Source organism: Prosopis cineraria, unplaced genomic scaffold, assembly GCF_029017545.1.
Source record: "Prosopis cineraria cultivar Desert tree isolate PC_DT_omini unplaced genomic scaffold, ASM2901754v1 PC6, whole genome shotgun sequence".
Lineage (NCBI taxonomy): Eukaryota > Viridiplantae > Streptophyta > Magnoliopsida > Fabales > Fabaceae > Prosopis > Prosopis cineraria.
Window position 1 is genome coordinate 39,005,454 of NW_026555337.1, and position 14,904 is coordinate 39,020,357.

Genomic DNA, 14,904 nt, shown 5'->3' on the forward strand with positions numbered 1-14,904 from the left:
GGACACTCTTATCTCATATTATATCTCATTTAAAAAGTTATTCTGTCCTGTCCTGATAAGAGTTGGGATGTGATTGGGATGTTTTGATAACTATTTTTATTTGTTTTATCTATTCTTACTTGTTTTGGCCATCCTCACTTGTATCCTCGTATGACTAGTAATATTTAACTAACGTACATGGAGACTTATACATTTTTTCATATATATAAAATTCATCAATTGAGTTTTAATACATAAATAGATAAATATAAGGATATGAGTAGCCCAAATATAAGAGTTCTTGTGTATGTGCAGGTTACTTGGTTAGAACATATTATAAACTTAGATTATAATAAGCAACAATAACCAAGTATGGACTCAAAAAATAAACTCATTAGGTTACTTGAATAGCAACAATCCAGGTTTGTGTTTTTAATTCTTCAAATCAATATTGATAATTATGAGAAAATATCTCACAATTTATTTGGCTAGATTGAGTATCGAAAAACAACGTAAAATTAAATAGAGACAAAATAAATAGAAAATATAAACAAATAAACAATAAAAATAATATAATAATTAATATATATATATATATATATATAATAAAAAGATGTGTATATATATAATATTGGGATGAAATGAGGTGTCTCAAAGGTATCTTGAGTTTCATCCTATCTCGACCCCTTCTCTATCATGTACCACAAGCTCTTATCCTATTTTTTTTGGCTAAGACAATCCTATCCTAATATAGTCAGGATAGGTATGAGTCGATCAAGATAAATACAAAGCACAATTCTAAACATCAACCATATCAAAATCTAATTGTCTTAGTGGCAAATCTATTTTTTATTTTTATTTTTTACTTGAAAGAAATCCTGGGTTAAATTTTACAACTACTATTGCTTATATAGTACAAAAATATTTTGCTTTTATACAAGCAAGATAAGGTAAAATAGTGATTTATATGTTTAGGCAAAAAGAAAGCTTATTTTTGTGTGTTTTCCTCTTAGTATATAACGAAGCACCACATGGACTCCTCAATTCCACCAACAATGGCTTTCAATGCACCTTCCCTTTCACTTCTTGTGCTTGTACTAGCACTTTGCATTTTCAGTTCTTCAATAGGGAAGGTGCATTGTGCTGCTGGCACTACCACTGGCATTACCGTGTGGCCCCAACCACGAAATTTCTCATGGTCTTCTCCTCAGCAAGCCACTCTTCTCTCCCCTTCCTTCACCATCACCACCAACGCCGCCCACCACATACACCTCGTCGCTGCCGTCAGCCGCTACCTCCGCCTCATCCGCACCGAGCACCACCATCCTCTTGTTCCTCCCTCCGCTGTCAATTTCTCCGATAACACCCCTCCCTTGCCGTCCCTCACCATCACCGTCGCTGATCCCGCCGCTCCGCTCCACCATGGTGTCGATGAGTCATATTCTCTCACAATTCCTACAACCGGACCCGCCAATCTCACTGCAGCTACGCCGTGGGGCGCCATCCGAGGCCTGGAGACGTTCTCGCAGCTCGCATGGGGAAATCCGACTATCGTGGCCGTGGGAGTGTACGTCTGGGACGCGCCGATCTTCGCTCACAGAGGGGTTTTGCTTGATACGTCGAGGAATTACTTTCCGGTGGAGGATATTCTGAGGATGATTTCGGCCATGAGTATGAACAAGATGAACGTGTTTCACTGGCACATTACGGATTCGCATTCTTTTCCGTTGGTGGTTCCGTCCGAACCAGATTTGGCCGATAAGGGGTCGTATGGCACCGATATGCAGTATTCTCCTGCCGATGTTCGACGGATTGTTCAATTTGGGCTTGATCATGGTGTTAGAGTTTTGCCTGAAATTGACTCACCTGGTTAGTGTACCTAATTTGAAAGTCACGATCTATAATGCCCAAGATGCAAACAATTTTTGTTCTTTTTGAATTTGAGGCTCCTTGTGAATAATTTAAGACCACAAACATGGATTTTTTTTTTCCCTTAAAAATTTGAGATTACGTGAGTATATCTATACATATCTCAAAAACTTTCAAATTTTTTTTTGTAAAAAAATTTCAGAATTCAAGAAAAATATATTGGTGAAATTGAATCTTTGACATTCAATTTATGATGTAATGACGGAGAAACATAAAAGACAGACTATGAGATTATGTACTGAGTCAACTCATCCTTTTTTTTTTTTTTAAATGTAATCATCATGGTAAAATACAAAAATAGGAGAATTTGGTTATATATGTATATAAATATGTAGTGTTATTATATTCTAATTGAAACTATAAAGCTCTGTGGTAGACTGGTAGGCCATAACCGTAAATCTAGTTATTCACTTTATTTGGATGCAACTTATCGGCTAATCCCTCCTAAGCCATTGGTATCGGCCTGATAATTGATTATTAAAGTTTGAAACTTCACTGTGTAAGAGCAGAAAACTGATTGATACCCCCCCCCCAAAAAAAAAAAAAAAAAAACAGAGAGAGGCTGATTGATATAACTGATTTGTCTATACTTTTCGTATGACTTGAATGTTTAGAACTTCGGATAAGTAATTGTTTCTGTTAGCATTGGCACTTTATTACAGTCCAAAATTATTCCGTTTTCCCAACATGATTCAGCTTTTTAAAACGGTAGTTCTGAGGATTATGATACCAGTCATATTTTGTGTTTGATGTGTTTAACATTCATATCTAACGCTTCAATTTATGCTTAGGTGAAGTGTTTTGTAATCAGTGTTACTGAAAAGTTAGGAATTGCCCGGTTCATTGAGTTCAAAAACGCGCAAAGAATGTTCAGGACTGATTATTAGTCTACTCATAAGGAATGCCTTTTGATTAGTAGTTATTCAGCAGTTTTTGTTTAACATTCGAGTTTGAAGTTTACAGCTTGGGGCACCGTCGTACTGATACTTTGTCTTTACTATAACCTTTATTCTAATATAAAAGCGTTATACTTGAAAAACGGAGCCCAATGTGTTTGATATTTCACATTTTATATCTTGCATGTATCATATTTGGGTCATTATGCATCTAGACAATGCTGATTACTGTTCAAAAGAAAATGGAACAGGATCTGTATGTATCGCATCTCTTGTTATGCCAATGTTTATAATTTTCAGGTTACCATGATTACTGATTAAAAGAAGCTGTGATTTGACTGACAGGGCACACAGGATCTTGGGCATTGGCATACCCTGAGATTGTAACATGTGCCAACATGTTCTGGAATCCGCCAGGAGGTGATCCACTTGCCGCAGAACCTGGAACAGGACATTTGAATCCCTTAAATCCTAAGACCTATACTGTGCTTAAGAATGTCATAAAAGATGTTGCCTTGTTATTCCCTGAACCATTCTACCACGCTGGTGCCGATGAGGTCATCGCAGCTTGCTGGAAAACCGACCCCACAATTCAAAGCTTCCTAGCCAACAATGGAACCGTCAACCAAGTTCTGGAGACATTCATCAATTCCACTCTCCCTTATATCTTATCCCTCAACCGAACTGTGGTCTATTGGGAAGATGTGTTCCTATCCGACCAAGTTCATGTTCCATCCACAGTCCTTCCTAAAGAAAACGTGATTCTACAGACATGGAACAATGGACACAACAACACGAAACGGCTTGTTTCTTCTGGATATAGAACCATTGTTTCGTCTGCAGAATTCTACTATCTGGACTGTGGTCATGGGGAATTTGTTGGGAATGATTCCCAGTATGATATTCAAAGTGGAAACCAAGGGAATGGAGGGTCTTGGTGTGGACCTTTCAAGACATGGCAACTTATCTATAACTATGATATCACATATGGGTTGAGTGAAGATGAGGCAAAGCTAGTTCTTGGTGGGGAAGTAGCATTGTGGTCTGAGCAAGCAGATCAAACTGTGTTGGATTCGAGACTTTGGCCAAGAACATCAGCGATGGCGGAGTCACTGTGGTCTGGTAACAGAGATGAGAAGGGCGTGAAGAGATATGCAGAGGCCACAGATAGATTGAATGAGTGGAGAAGCAGAATGGTAAGCAGAGGCATAGGAGCTGAGCCCATTCAGCCACTATGGTGTGTTAGGAATCCTGGTATGTGTAACTATGTATAAAAAACTGATAAACACTCACCGAAATAGGTGTCACTATTATTCACTGATTCAAACACTTGATGATACTTTATTGCTTCCTTGCCCAGCCCTTGCTAATTCATTCTTCTATGAGAATGATTGATGTTCAGTCAGTTGTAATTGTAAATGTTTTGATTTTGAATGTGATTAAGGGCCATTTGTTTGTTTAAGATTTAAAAAAGAAGTGATTTTAGTCAGGTTAAACCTGAGAAAGTTGTTGGGTATATGATGGAGTTACTGGGAGAATTTAAGTTAAATGCGTCAGGAATGTGTTGAAAAAACAAGTTATTTGGAATACTTAAAAAATAAAAAGGTACAAAAAATTATTTTTTCCAAAAAAGCTTCATGATTAATTTAAAGTTTTTCAACAACTCAGGTGTTAAATTTAAATCACTTTTTTCTTTAATTCTTAACAAATTGGCCCCAAGTCTGATTCAATTCATTGTTAAATGTTAATGATATGGTCTTATTTCAAAAATTATTTTGATCGATTGTTTGTATTAGGACAAAAACTTGTTTCAGTCATTGAGAGATGCCATCAACTTGTCAGTATCGATTTGTTATTCTAAAGTTTTTGTATCACTTTTTGTACAACAAAAGTATGAATCTATTTCATCCCCCCACCCAGAAAAAAAAAAAAAAAAAATCCAGAAGCATGAGGTTCAGAGTTATGAGAACTGAATTAGCTGGTTCGATCGGGAACTGATCACATGAATAAGATATAATGAGAAACCCAAAAAGGAGAAGGACCAGTCAAAATGGGTAAAACTAACTGAACGGTAATTGGACTTGTTATGTAACTTTCTTTTTGTTCACACATATACTTGGCAATATATATATATATATATATATATATAAGTATAATTTTATATATATAAGTATAATTTTTAACTAAAAAATCACAAATTATGAACATGAGTGATCCACGTGGTATTACACTTTTATCAAATATTGATAGTAAATAAGTGAGGCAAAAGTACATGTACATTAAAAGAGGGAAAAGCATAAAGCTGGATCCAATTGATCCTGTCTATAGATCGGTCTTATTTTTCTGGAGCCTGGGTCATAAAGTGGGCCTTGGTGCCCCATTATTCATGAAACGGGCCTTTTAATCGGACCCATATGCATCTTCGTTGTTATTTTTGTGGTTTCTAAAATATCCACCAACAATGAAATTGATAGTGTATCCACTCCTTGCATAAAAAAAGAAGTCGTATATCATAATATTGAAAAAAGTAATTTTCAATAAAGTCTTAAAAAATACTTCCTCCATTATGGATTTATCCATCAACAATGTTGCCCCTCCTTGTTAAATCCTTCAATTGGCAAGAGATTTTAATAAATAAGACTTATATACTTATTCTTATATATTTAATATACTTTTATCAAATCAAATTAAGACATGAAAATTTAATGTGTTATTAATATTAATAATAAGAATTTGTTATAAAATAAATAATCTATACAAGATATATATATCTTGATTTAATTAAAAACAAGCACCTTAAATATAAGCATTAATATATAAGTTTTTTTCATTTTAATATTAGTATTGATGGTGACATGCTAGCATTAATTTCTACTCTATCGGTCTTTTTTTATAATATTTAGGTTAAAGTATACTTTTAGTTCTTTAATTTTATATAAGGTTTTAATTTGGTTCTTTAATTTTATAAAGTATCTTTTTAGTTCTTCAATCATAACATTATAATTTTAAATAATTATTTTTGTATCAATCATTGTTATTTTTAAAAAAATTAAACTTAATATGTTAACATTTAAGAATATTTTATCAATATTTGAAAGTTTAATGTAAAAATTTGTTAGGATAAAACTAATAGTATTAAGGTTAAAGGACTAAAAATACACTTTATAAAGTTAAGGGATAAAAATAAAGTATAATGTAAAATTAAAAGGATTAAATATATATTTTAACATAAGATCTAATTTTAAGAGATATAATATCCTTTTGGCAAAAGTATACTTTCGTCCTTTAATTTTTTATAGCATTTCAATTTAATTTTTTAATTTTACAAAATATCTTTTCGATCTTTTAACCATAAAACACTGTTAGTTTTAATTTGTGTCAATCATTATTGTTTTAAAAAAATAAACTTAATATGTTAATATTTGAAAATATTTTGCCAACATATTTAAAAGTTTAATGTGAAAATATTTTATAATAAAACTAACAGTGTTAAGATTAAATAATTAAAAATATATTTTATAAAATTAAGTAATCAAAATAAAATGTTACTCCCTCTAATTCTATTTATAGAGCAAAGAGAGAAAAATTTTTTGGTTCAATTTATAAGTCACATCATTAAATTTTCATTAAAAATTTTTCAATTTGACCTCCATTGAATGTTGGAGAGAGAAAATACATTGTTAAAGCATAAATATTTAATAAGGGTAAAGTTGAGAAATTATTAAATTTTTATATAGAGTTAATAAGTTTTAAAATTTTTCTTGATTATGGTGAAACATGTTAGAAGTGCTTTATAAATAAAATAAGAGGAGTATATAAACTTAAAGGACTAAAACTACTCTCTTTGTCCTAAATTATAAGACATTGTTAGATAAAATTTCGCATATCAATAAATTTTATTAAATATATTCAACAATTTTATCTTTTTAAAATAAAAATATAAACTTTCAAAAATATCTATCATTTAATACATTGAAAAAAAAGGGACAAAAATTAATTATAGAGAGAGAAAGAACAATATTAAAATTGATGCATTTAATAAAATTTTAATCTATTTAAAGTATCTTATATTTTTTAATAATTTTTTTAAAATATTTTATAATTTAAAAAGGAGGGAATATGTGTTAGGATCATTTTCACAATTCTAAGCAGATAAATAGGATGCAAGCACCTAGACGAAAGTTCCCAGGTGGGTATTCATCACGACTTGATCGTGCACAATTTATAGGGCCATTTATGTTTTCTGGAAATTACTAGATTATCCCTTTTCCGGAAATTATTTGTTTATCTGTGTTTCTTTACTGTCACGGATCACCATAAATATTTTGGACCATACGTGGAATCAACTGTGGAAAAGCCAAACTTAATAATTTAGAGATCTTCTTTTTCAACCAATCCAGCTTTCATCAAATAATTAGAATATGCTGACAAATATACCCATAATATATGATTAGATCATAATAATTTTATGAAAAAAATTAATTATTTAATTCTTATAGTTTTAATTTAATTATAACTTAATCCTTAAACTTCAACTCATTATAATTCAATCCTTATTATTTTGACTTAATTGTAACTTATTCCCTAAATTTTGACTCTTACAACCCATTCTTTATAATATTAAACATTCAAAATATTGGTCCCTATATGGTAAAAAATAAAATTTTAAATATTAACATGATGTTACAGTAGTTTAAATTTTAATCTCTATAAAGATTATAAACCTTAAAATTTTAAAGTAGTTTTAATTTTATAGTTTTATTTTTTAAAATATAAGAATTAATATTTTAATTAGTTAAAGCTATAGAGATTGAGTTGCAGGAGTCAAAATTCAAAGATTGGGTTTACAATTAAATCAAAACTATAATAACCGAATTACAACAATCAAAATTCAAAACTATAAGAATCAAATGATTAAATTTTTCTAATTTTATAGGACAATTTTCACTGACCAATGGTAGATTAGTGTATTTAATGAGTTACAACTATAAAAGATTAATGAGTTACAACTAAATTAAAATTATAAAGATTAAATGATTAATTTTTCTTAATTTTATAGGACAATTTTCACCGACCAATGGTACATTAGTGTATTTAATCAGTTATAACTATAATGGATTAATAAGTTATAACTAAATTAAAACTATAAATATTAAATGATTAATTTTTCTAGTTTTATAGGACAATTTTCACCGACCAATGGTACATTAGTGTATTTAATTCACCAAACCTGTTTTAACATATCGATTAGCGGCGTGCGGAGTGGTACAAATAATGATTATCATGAGATTCGGTCATACAATACTTAGAAAATCACCAAATCTTAAATTATTGGAGGAGATGGTGTACATAATGAGGGTTTCGATCGTGATAGTTGTTTTGGATTTTTAAAAAGGAAAACGTATCTTGATAATTTTAAAGTGTTGATAAAACCGCTAATAGCTGTATTTGAGAAACTTTGAATGAATTTAGGCCATTCACTGGAATATTGGATCCAAATCTGTGACTAATATCTATACATCACCGCTTACACTGCCTCAAGACACCAAAATTTCAGGTTCCTTTTGCTTATTTTTGCAAACGCGACAAGCTAAGAAGTTAGCCGTTCTGATTTCTTCTAGTGTGTGGCAAGCAATGTGAAATGACGAAGATGAGAGGGTCACTCCAAGCGGCGCCTATCATTCCAAAGCAACATTTACTTCCTATTCTAACACTTCTCTTTATATACACACACAAGAACATATAAAGAAAATGATTCAAGTAGACTCAAACCAAAGAAATTAATAAACGCGTTTTTCTTCTGATACTAAACCATGAATCCTTCTCACTTTGTGCCTTCACTTCTGGTTCTGCTGGTTCTGCTAGCTGCTTCATCTTCCAGTGATGGTGCAATTACGTGTGACCAAGCAGTAGGGTACTTGAAGCCATGCAACGAGTACTTGACCGGCCCGACTGGGGCGAAGCCGCCGCCGGCGTGTTGTGACGGAGCCAAAGCTTTGGTTGCTGCAGCTTCTACGCCGGAAGATAGGAAGGCTGCTTGTGAATGCGCTAAAGCTGCTGCTAAAACCATCAACGTCAATCTTCAAAATGCTCATGATCTTCCTGATAACTGTGGCATTTCCTTGCCGTTCGAGATTTCTCCTGACTTGGACTGCAACAAGTACGTTTTAATTAATTAACAATTATGGGCCGGTTTGTTTAAAATTAAAGAAAAAATATCTACGAGGGCACCAGATTCAACTGAACGAAGGATTTGGCTTACTTTGCATTTCGGGTTCATGTTTTGGATATGCAGTTACATTAAATATAAATGCCGAAAATATGTCTGAGGTATTGGTGAAGCTGCTCTTGCTAAGAACAGTCCCGCATAGTCATAGTGGGGACTCGGATTAGACTAAATGGGTGGTGGTAATATCCCTGGGTTTTCCAAATATCGGGGATGGAATAAAATAAAGAAAATTAAAGTGATTTTATTTAAGTTTAAAGTCTGATTTGTTGGGAGTTTTAATTTAATGGTTTAAATTAGTAAAAGTGATTTTTAAAAAATGGTTTCCCTTTCACTACTCTTCAAGCAATTAATAAGGCTTGGTTCTGAGAAATTTTAATTTTAACAAGATTGATTCATAAAAGTCGGGTAAGTTAAATCAATCATAGAATATCGGCCACAGAAAATGATTATGTCGGATATATTTTGTTTGATTTAATCTATTTAATTATGCAAAGAATTATATAATTTGATATATTTATATATTCTGGCAAAAGAGAGATACGTTTATTTTTTTTGAAAAAAATTTATTTACTTAGCCTCATATATTTAAGATGCTTATTTTTAATAAATCAAGACAAGTGAATATTTTTATAGATTATTTATTCTATAATAAGTTCTTGTTATTAATATTATTAACATATTAAAATTCATTTATTTTGATTTGATTGCATAAAAGTATATATAAAGTATGTAAGTCTTGTCCTATTTTTTTTTCAATGATCTATTGCATGAAATTTCAAAAATTGGCAATGATAACATTTTTTTTTTGCATCTTTAATTTGATGAATTTATATCTATCTTTTGCAGGATTGGATATGGCGCAATTGTGGAGGGCAATATGAAGTAGCTGAGAATTGGAACTCACATATATGTTTTAATATGCAGATACCTATATGTAGAGGAATAACTTATATTAATGAAACATGGAATTTACATATTTGGTTTCTTGAAATTTCTTATTCCCGTTTTGACTCCCACTTTTTATATTTTGTTACACATGGCATGGCGATCTTATTCTGAAGATTATTTAAATTTAAATTAACTTAGAAGATTATTTTTGCCATCAAACTATTTGTTTAAGAGCCAAGCGTTTCCTATTCAATTTTGATATAATCTTCTCCTTCAACTTAAAAAAAACTTAAATTATAAGCTCAATAACCATTTAAGTTTTAACCTTAAATTCTTTTTTGATGTATTTTAAACTTTGAACATTTAAATTTGAGATAATCTAACTTCTATCATTAATTTCAAACAAACGTGGGTTTTGTGGGTCCAGAAATTCTCTTCCTGTCTACCTCTCTCTTCCTTCTCTCCCTTCGTTCCTCTCCTTTCGCTTTGCTTCTAAATCAGTGAAAAGAAGAGCCAAATATGTGGAGGAGCATAATCCCTCTTCCTTAGCCAAAACCTATGGCCCTCTCCTCTCCCTCCAGCTAGACTCTACCATCGAGAGGGATCTGGTGCAGTTGTGGCATTTCAGGAATGACAAGGTAAGAGATAGAGGAAACAAAGCGGAGAGCGAGAGGAGAGAGGAGAAGAGAGAGGGGGGAGCAGAGCGGTAGAGAGGGAGAGAATTTTTGGATCCCACAAAATGGATGTTTGCTTAAAATTATTGTGGGGATATATTGTTACAAGTTTAATTGTTTAAAATTTAAAATGTATTAACAATTTTACAATTAAAAAATAATCTAATAATAATGGTTGCAGGCAATTAATGATAGTATTTTATGATAGAAATTACTCAAACTAACTATATTTTCTAGTAATCAAATGCAGTATATTTTAAAAATAAAAAAAATAAAATAAAAAAAATTTTAAGATGCTTTTATTTTTTTTGTTTTTAAAATTAAAAAGTAAGAACAGTTTTAAAATCAATTAAATCCAAAATATTTATCCAAATAATCTTGGGACAATGACATTTTAGTCCCAAAAGACTAATTTAATATCAGTAAAGTCCCAACAAGTTGAAAAATGTTAATAAAGTCCGACGGTACATCGATTGAAAAGATAAAAACGAAATCACCCCCTCTCTGTATAGCAATAGGTGATGTGAAGGTTTTTTTTTTTTTGGAGCAAATATAGGTGATGTAAAGGTTGAAAAATCATTTCTCCACGTTTACCAATTACCCTCAAAACTCTATCTCCCTTCCTCCCTTTCCCCAACAAAATCCAAAATTCTAGCCTCTAATCTTTAAACAAAATTCTTAAAGAAATAAACATAAGCAAAATTTATGACAGAAATTTTTATTAATTACAATGATTACATTTTCCTATGAAAAGAATATTTCACAGGTTATAACTTATAAGTTTTAATATAATATAGCAAATAAATTACTAATAAATGTATTATATTAAAATTATTAGGTTAAATTAATAGTATAATATTAAAAATTTAAAATTGTTATATTTTAATATATTTTTATTTTATAATTATATATTTCATTTTTATATGGAAATAATCACTAATACATATTTTTTTTAAAATTCGTAGGTTAAATTACATTTTTTTTAAATGAAAAATTACTTGCAGCAGTAGTTGGATTTCGGTAAATTTATTTTGATTTGTTATATCATATAAAAATGCATTCCTTTCATACCACAATATAAGTCATTATTAATTGATTTATGTTTTAAAAAATTTCTTAAAATATTGATTTTCTAAAAATTCACATATTTACATTTATACCCTTGAGTGTAACAAATATAACTTTTGAATTGTTCAAAACATCCTCATTAATTACTCAATAAAGTAAAGATGTACTCCCTCCATTAAAAATATAAATCATTTTTAATTGAATCTCATCTTATAATAAAGTAATTATTTGTCTTCAAACTAATTTCATGTTTTTATATTTACCCTTATTTAATATATTTTTTTTGGGGCCAAAATTTAATACCATGGTTCACTTTAAAATAAATATAAGTGATTTATTTATTAAGAGTATTTTTAAAAAATGCACAATAATTACACTTTGAAACCCTTAAAGTGCCTTATATTTTTTAATATTTAACTATTTCAAAAATACCTTACATTTTTTAATGGAGAAAGTATTGAAATAAATATTTATATAACTTCTACCAATTATTTTATATTTTGAATCAAATAAAACTTCTAGGAAATGATTTATATTGTGCTCCAATATAAATTATATCTTGTAAAATATTTTTTTAGAAAATGTTAGTCATTATAGTTGATAAGAATTTCTGTTCATAAATTTTGTTTATTTTTTAATTTTTAAGAATTTTGTTCAGAAATTAGAAGCTAGAATTTTGGATTTTGTTGGGGAACGAGTGATAGGGAGATAGAGTTTTGAGGATCATCGTTAAACATCACCTGCTGCTTTACAGAGAGAGGGGAATGATTTTGTCTTTTCCTTTTTGATCAATGTACTCTGGGACTTTATCAACATTTTCCAATTTCTTAGGACTTTACTGGCATTAAATTAGTCTTTTGGGATTAAAATGTCATTCTCCCAATAATTTTTAAAATTTTTCTGTTTTTAAAAGCGGAAAACAGTTTTTTAAAATAAAAACTAAACACGTCCTAATTATTTAAAAAAAAAAATCCTAACTAAACTTATTTCAGGAAATATAATATGAAACTAAGTTTTAATTTCTCACGTGCTTACCTGCGGTACTCTCTTTGATTAATTTGGAAAATTATTAGGTGCATCCAGAGCTTTATGGAGATAATAACACAAGGCTTTTTGCATTTTGGACAGTGAGTTCATCAACTTCTTGGCAACCAAAATTAATGTGGTTTCTTCGAATGATCATGGTCTTCAACATATGTCACATCACCATTAAACCATTGTCTGTCTTTGGTGATAATAATTCCCAATATCACATCACCATTCTCATCAGGAAGGTACCAACATTTTTCCTTGCACATTAGATACTGACGCACTTTCTATTAACAGATTTGAATCTCATCACATGAGAACATGAGGTGTGGCTGTTGTTAGACTCTTTATATTAAGTATGCTTAAAGATAATCTACTTTATCAAAATAACTTAGGTCATTTGATTAGACACACCCTAAATTTTATATATATTCTTAATCTATCTTTTAATTTTTAAATGCGTGACTTCTTTGATTGGTTTGCCTAAATGATAGATTTAGAAAATGTTAGATCTCTTATCATTCGTAGTTAGATCTCTTATCTATAGATATTTATAATATTGGATCTCTCTAGTAGGCCCCTACCTGATTCCCAGCCTGAAGAATGAACAGGCTGCATTTTGCAACTCGCTACTTAAGCCTACTCATAGTATGCCCAAGCATTTTGGGCTGGATAGCATTAGGTTGCCTTGTCCAAGTGGCATTGCTGCCCTCCCCATGATGATATGAAAGTTCTCACTTTTATTTTTGTAGAAAAGAAAAATTCAAGGATATCTTATCCTTTAGTAATTAACAAATGTAAGGGATCAAATTAACAATTAGTGAGATTCACATCTATCAAGCTAATTTGTTCAGTTTAAAACATTAATGATTTGATGTATTTATCTTTTTGATGATAATGAGAAGGATCCAAAGAAAGGGGATTGGTGGATGTCTTATAGGAATAATATATTTGTGGGATACTGGCCAGCCTCTCTATTGCCTCGCCTCTCTGAAAGTGCAATAAAGGTACCGTGGGGTGGTGAAGTTTTGAATTCATAATCTAGGGGACAACACACCACAACACAAATGGGAAGTGGTCATTTTCCAGAAGAAGGTTTTGGAAAAGCAAGCTTTTTCAAGAAAATTGGAGTTGTTAATGCCAAAAATCAAGCTTTCCCTCCAGGCAACATTCACAATTACACTTCCAATCCAAGTGCTACAATGTCCAAATTGGTACTTCTAATGATTGGGGCAAGTACTTCTTTTTTGGCGGTCCTGGAAGAAACCCTGCTTGCCCATGATCTTTCCTATCTCATTGAAAACTCGGAAGATCGAAAGGAAAAGTGGGGGGAAAAAGTAATGTTTTGTTGTTATTGTTGGAAGCCTTTTTTACAGTACTTTCAGTTCTTTATTAACTCAATCATGTATCAACTAAGATTTGTTCGGTGAAATATATAATAAGGGCTCTTCTTTGTTATCCTGTTTATGCTGAATTCTATGCATTTATTATTTACTTATGAGTGGCAATGCATGTAGTATATAACATTGTCTTTATCATCATATCCTATGGACTTGATGTAATCCAACACAAGAGTAAGCATTGTCATTTTTTATTTCCACAGTGAAATGTTGTGTTTTAATATTGATCTTATACAATTACTCCTTCCAATCTTATTTATAAGACCTTACTTATTGCTGATTCTTAATAGATCTTTTACAAAATTTAATAATACATTTATAATTATATTCAAAAATGGTCTTGTTTCTTTCTCTCTAGTCTCTGGTTTTAATAATGGCTTTAATTTGATTAATATTAATTTTTAAAAAAGTTGTAAATATTTTTGACATTTAACTACTTTTAATTAAATGTCAAAAAGTAGTAAATGATACGGCTGATGCATAACTTTGGAAATATGGAAATTAATTTTCCCGCGGAAACACATACAAATGTATATTGCTTGCGTCTAAATTAGGCCTTTTAATGCAGTAATTTAGTCTCACTATAACCTTTTTCTCACTTCAATTGTACTTCTTATTCTAATAGGTTAATACAAAGAACTATAAATAAAAAACAATTAACTAAACTAAGGCAACAACAAATACACCAATTTGACCAAAAATATCATTCGGAAAAGAAAACTAATAATATAAAAATCTGCATATATAATAATAACTCTCTCTCTCTCTCTCTCTTCTCAGAGTTCATACATATATATGAGTTAGGAATGATC

The 14,904-nt window shown here is 30.6% G+C and overlaps 2 protein-coding genes across 2 annotated transcripts; both read left to right on the top strand.

Moving 5' to 3' along the window:
* Positions 1–1,034: 1,034 nt before the first annotated feature.
* Positions 1,035–4,253, top strand: LOC129314141 (beta-hexosaminidase 2-like). The gene is made up of 2 exons (XM_054957512.1): positions 1,035–1,848; positions 3,150–4,253. The coding sequence occupies exons 1-2, from the start codon at positions 1,035–1,037 to the stop codon at positions 4,076–4,078; spliced, it is 1,743 nt and encodes a 580-aa protein (XP_054813487.1). The 3' UTR covers positions 4,079–4,253.
* A 4,220-nt stretch (positions 4,254–8,473) lies between these two features.
* LOC129314142 (uncharacterized) lies at positions 8,474–10,631 on the top strand. Its single transcript, XM_054957513.1, has 3 exons — positions 8,474–8,964; positions 9,880–9,915; positions 10,349–10,631. The coding sequence occupies exons 1-3, from the start codon at positions 8,618–8,620 to the stop codon at positions 10,629–10,631; spliced, it is 666 nt and encodes a 221-aa protein (XP_054813488.1). The 5' UTR covers positions 8,474–8,617.
* The last annotated feature ends 4,273 nt before the right edge of the window (positions 10,632–14,904 follow it).

Bases quoted from the DNA above. Each gene is read 5' to 3' on its own strand.
- LOC129314141 (XM_054957512.1), top strand. From the start codon at position 1,035: ATGGCTTTCAATGCACCTTCCCTTTCACTTCTTGTGCTTGTACTAGCA. The intron at 1,849-3,149 runs GTTAGTGTACCT...TTTGACTGACAG, and splicing joins GCCTGAAATTGACTCACCTG to GGCACACAGGATCTTGGGCA.
- LOC129314142 (XM_054957513.1), top strand. From the start codon at position 8,618: ATGAATCCTTCTCACTTTGTGCCTTCACTTCTGGTTCTGCTGGTTCTG. The intron at 8,965-9,879 runs GTACGTTTTAAT...TATCTTTTGCAG, and splicing joins CCTGACTTGGACTGCAACAA to GATTGGATATGGCGCAATTG. The intron at 9,916-10,348 runs GTAGCTGAGAAT...TTGTGGGTCCAG, and splicing joins ATTGTGGAGGGCAATATGAA to AAATTCTCTTCCTGTCTACC.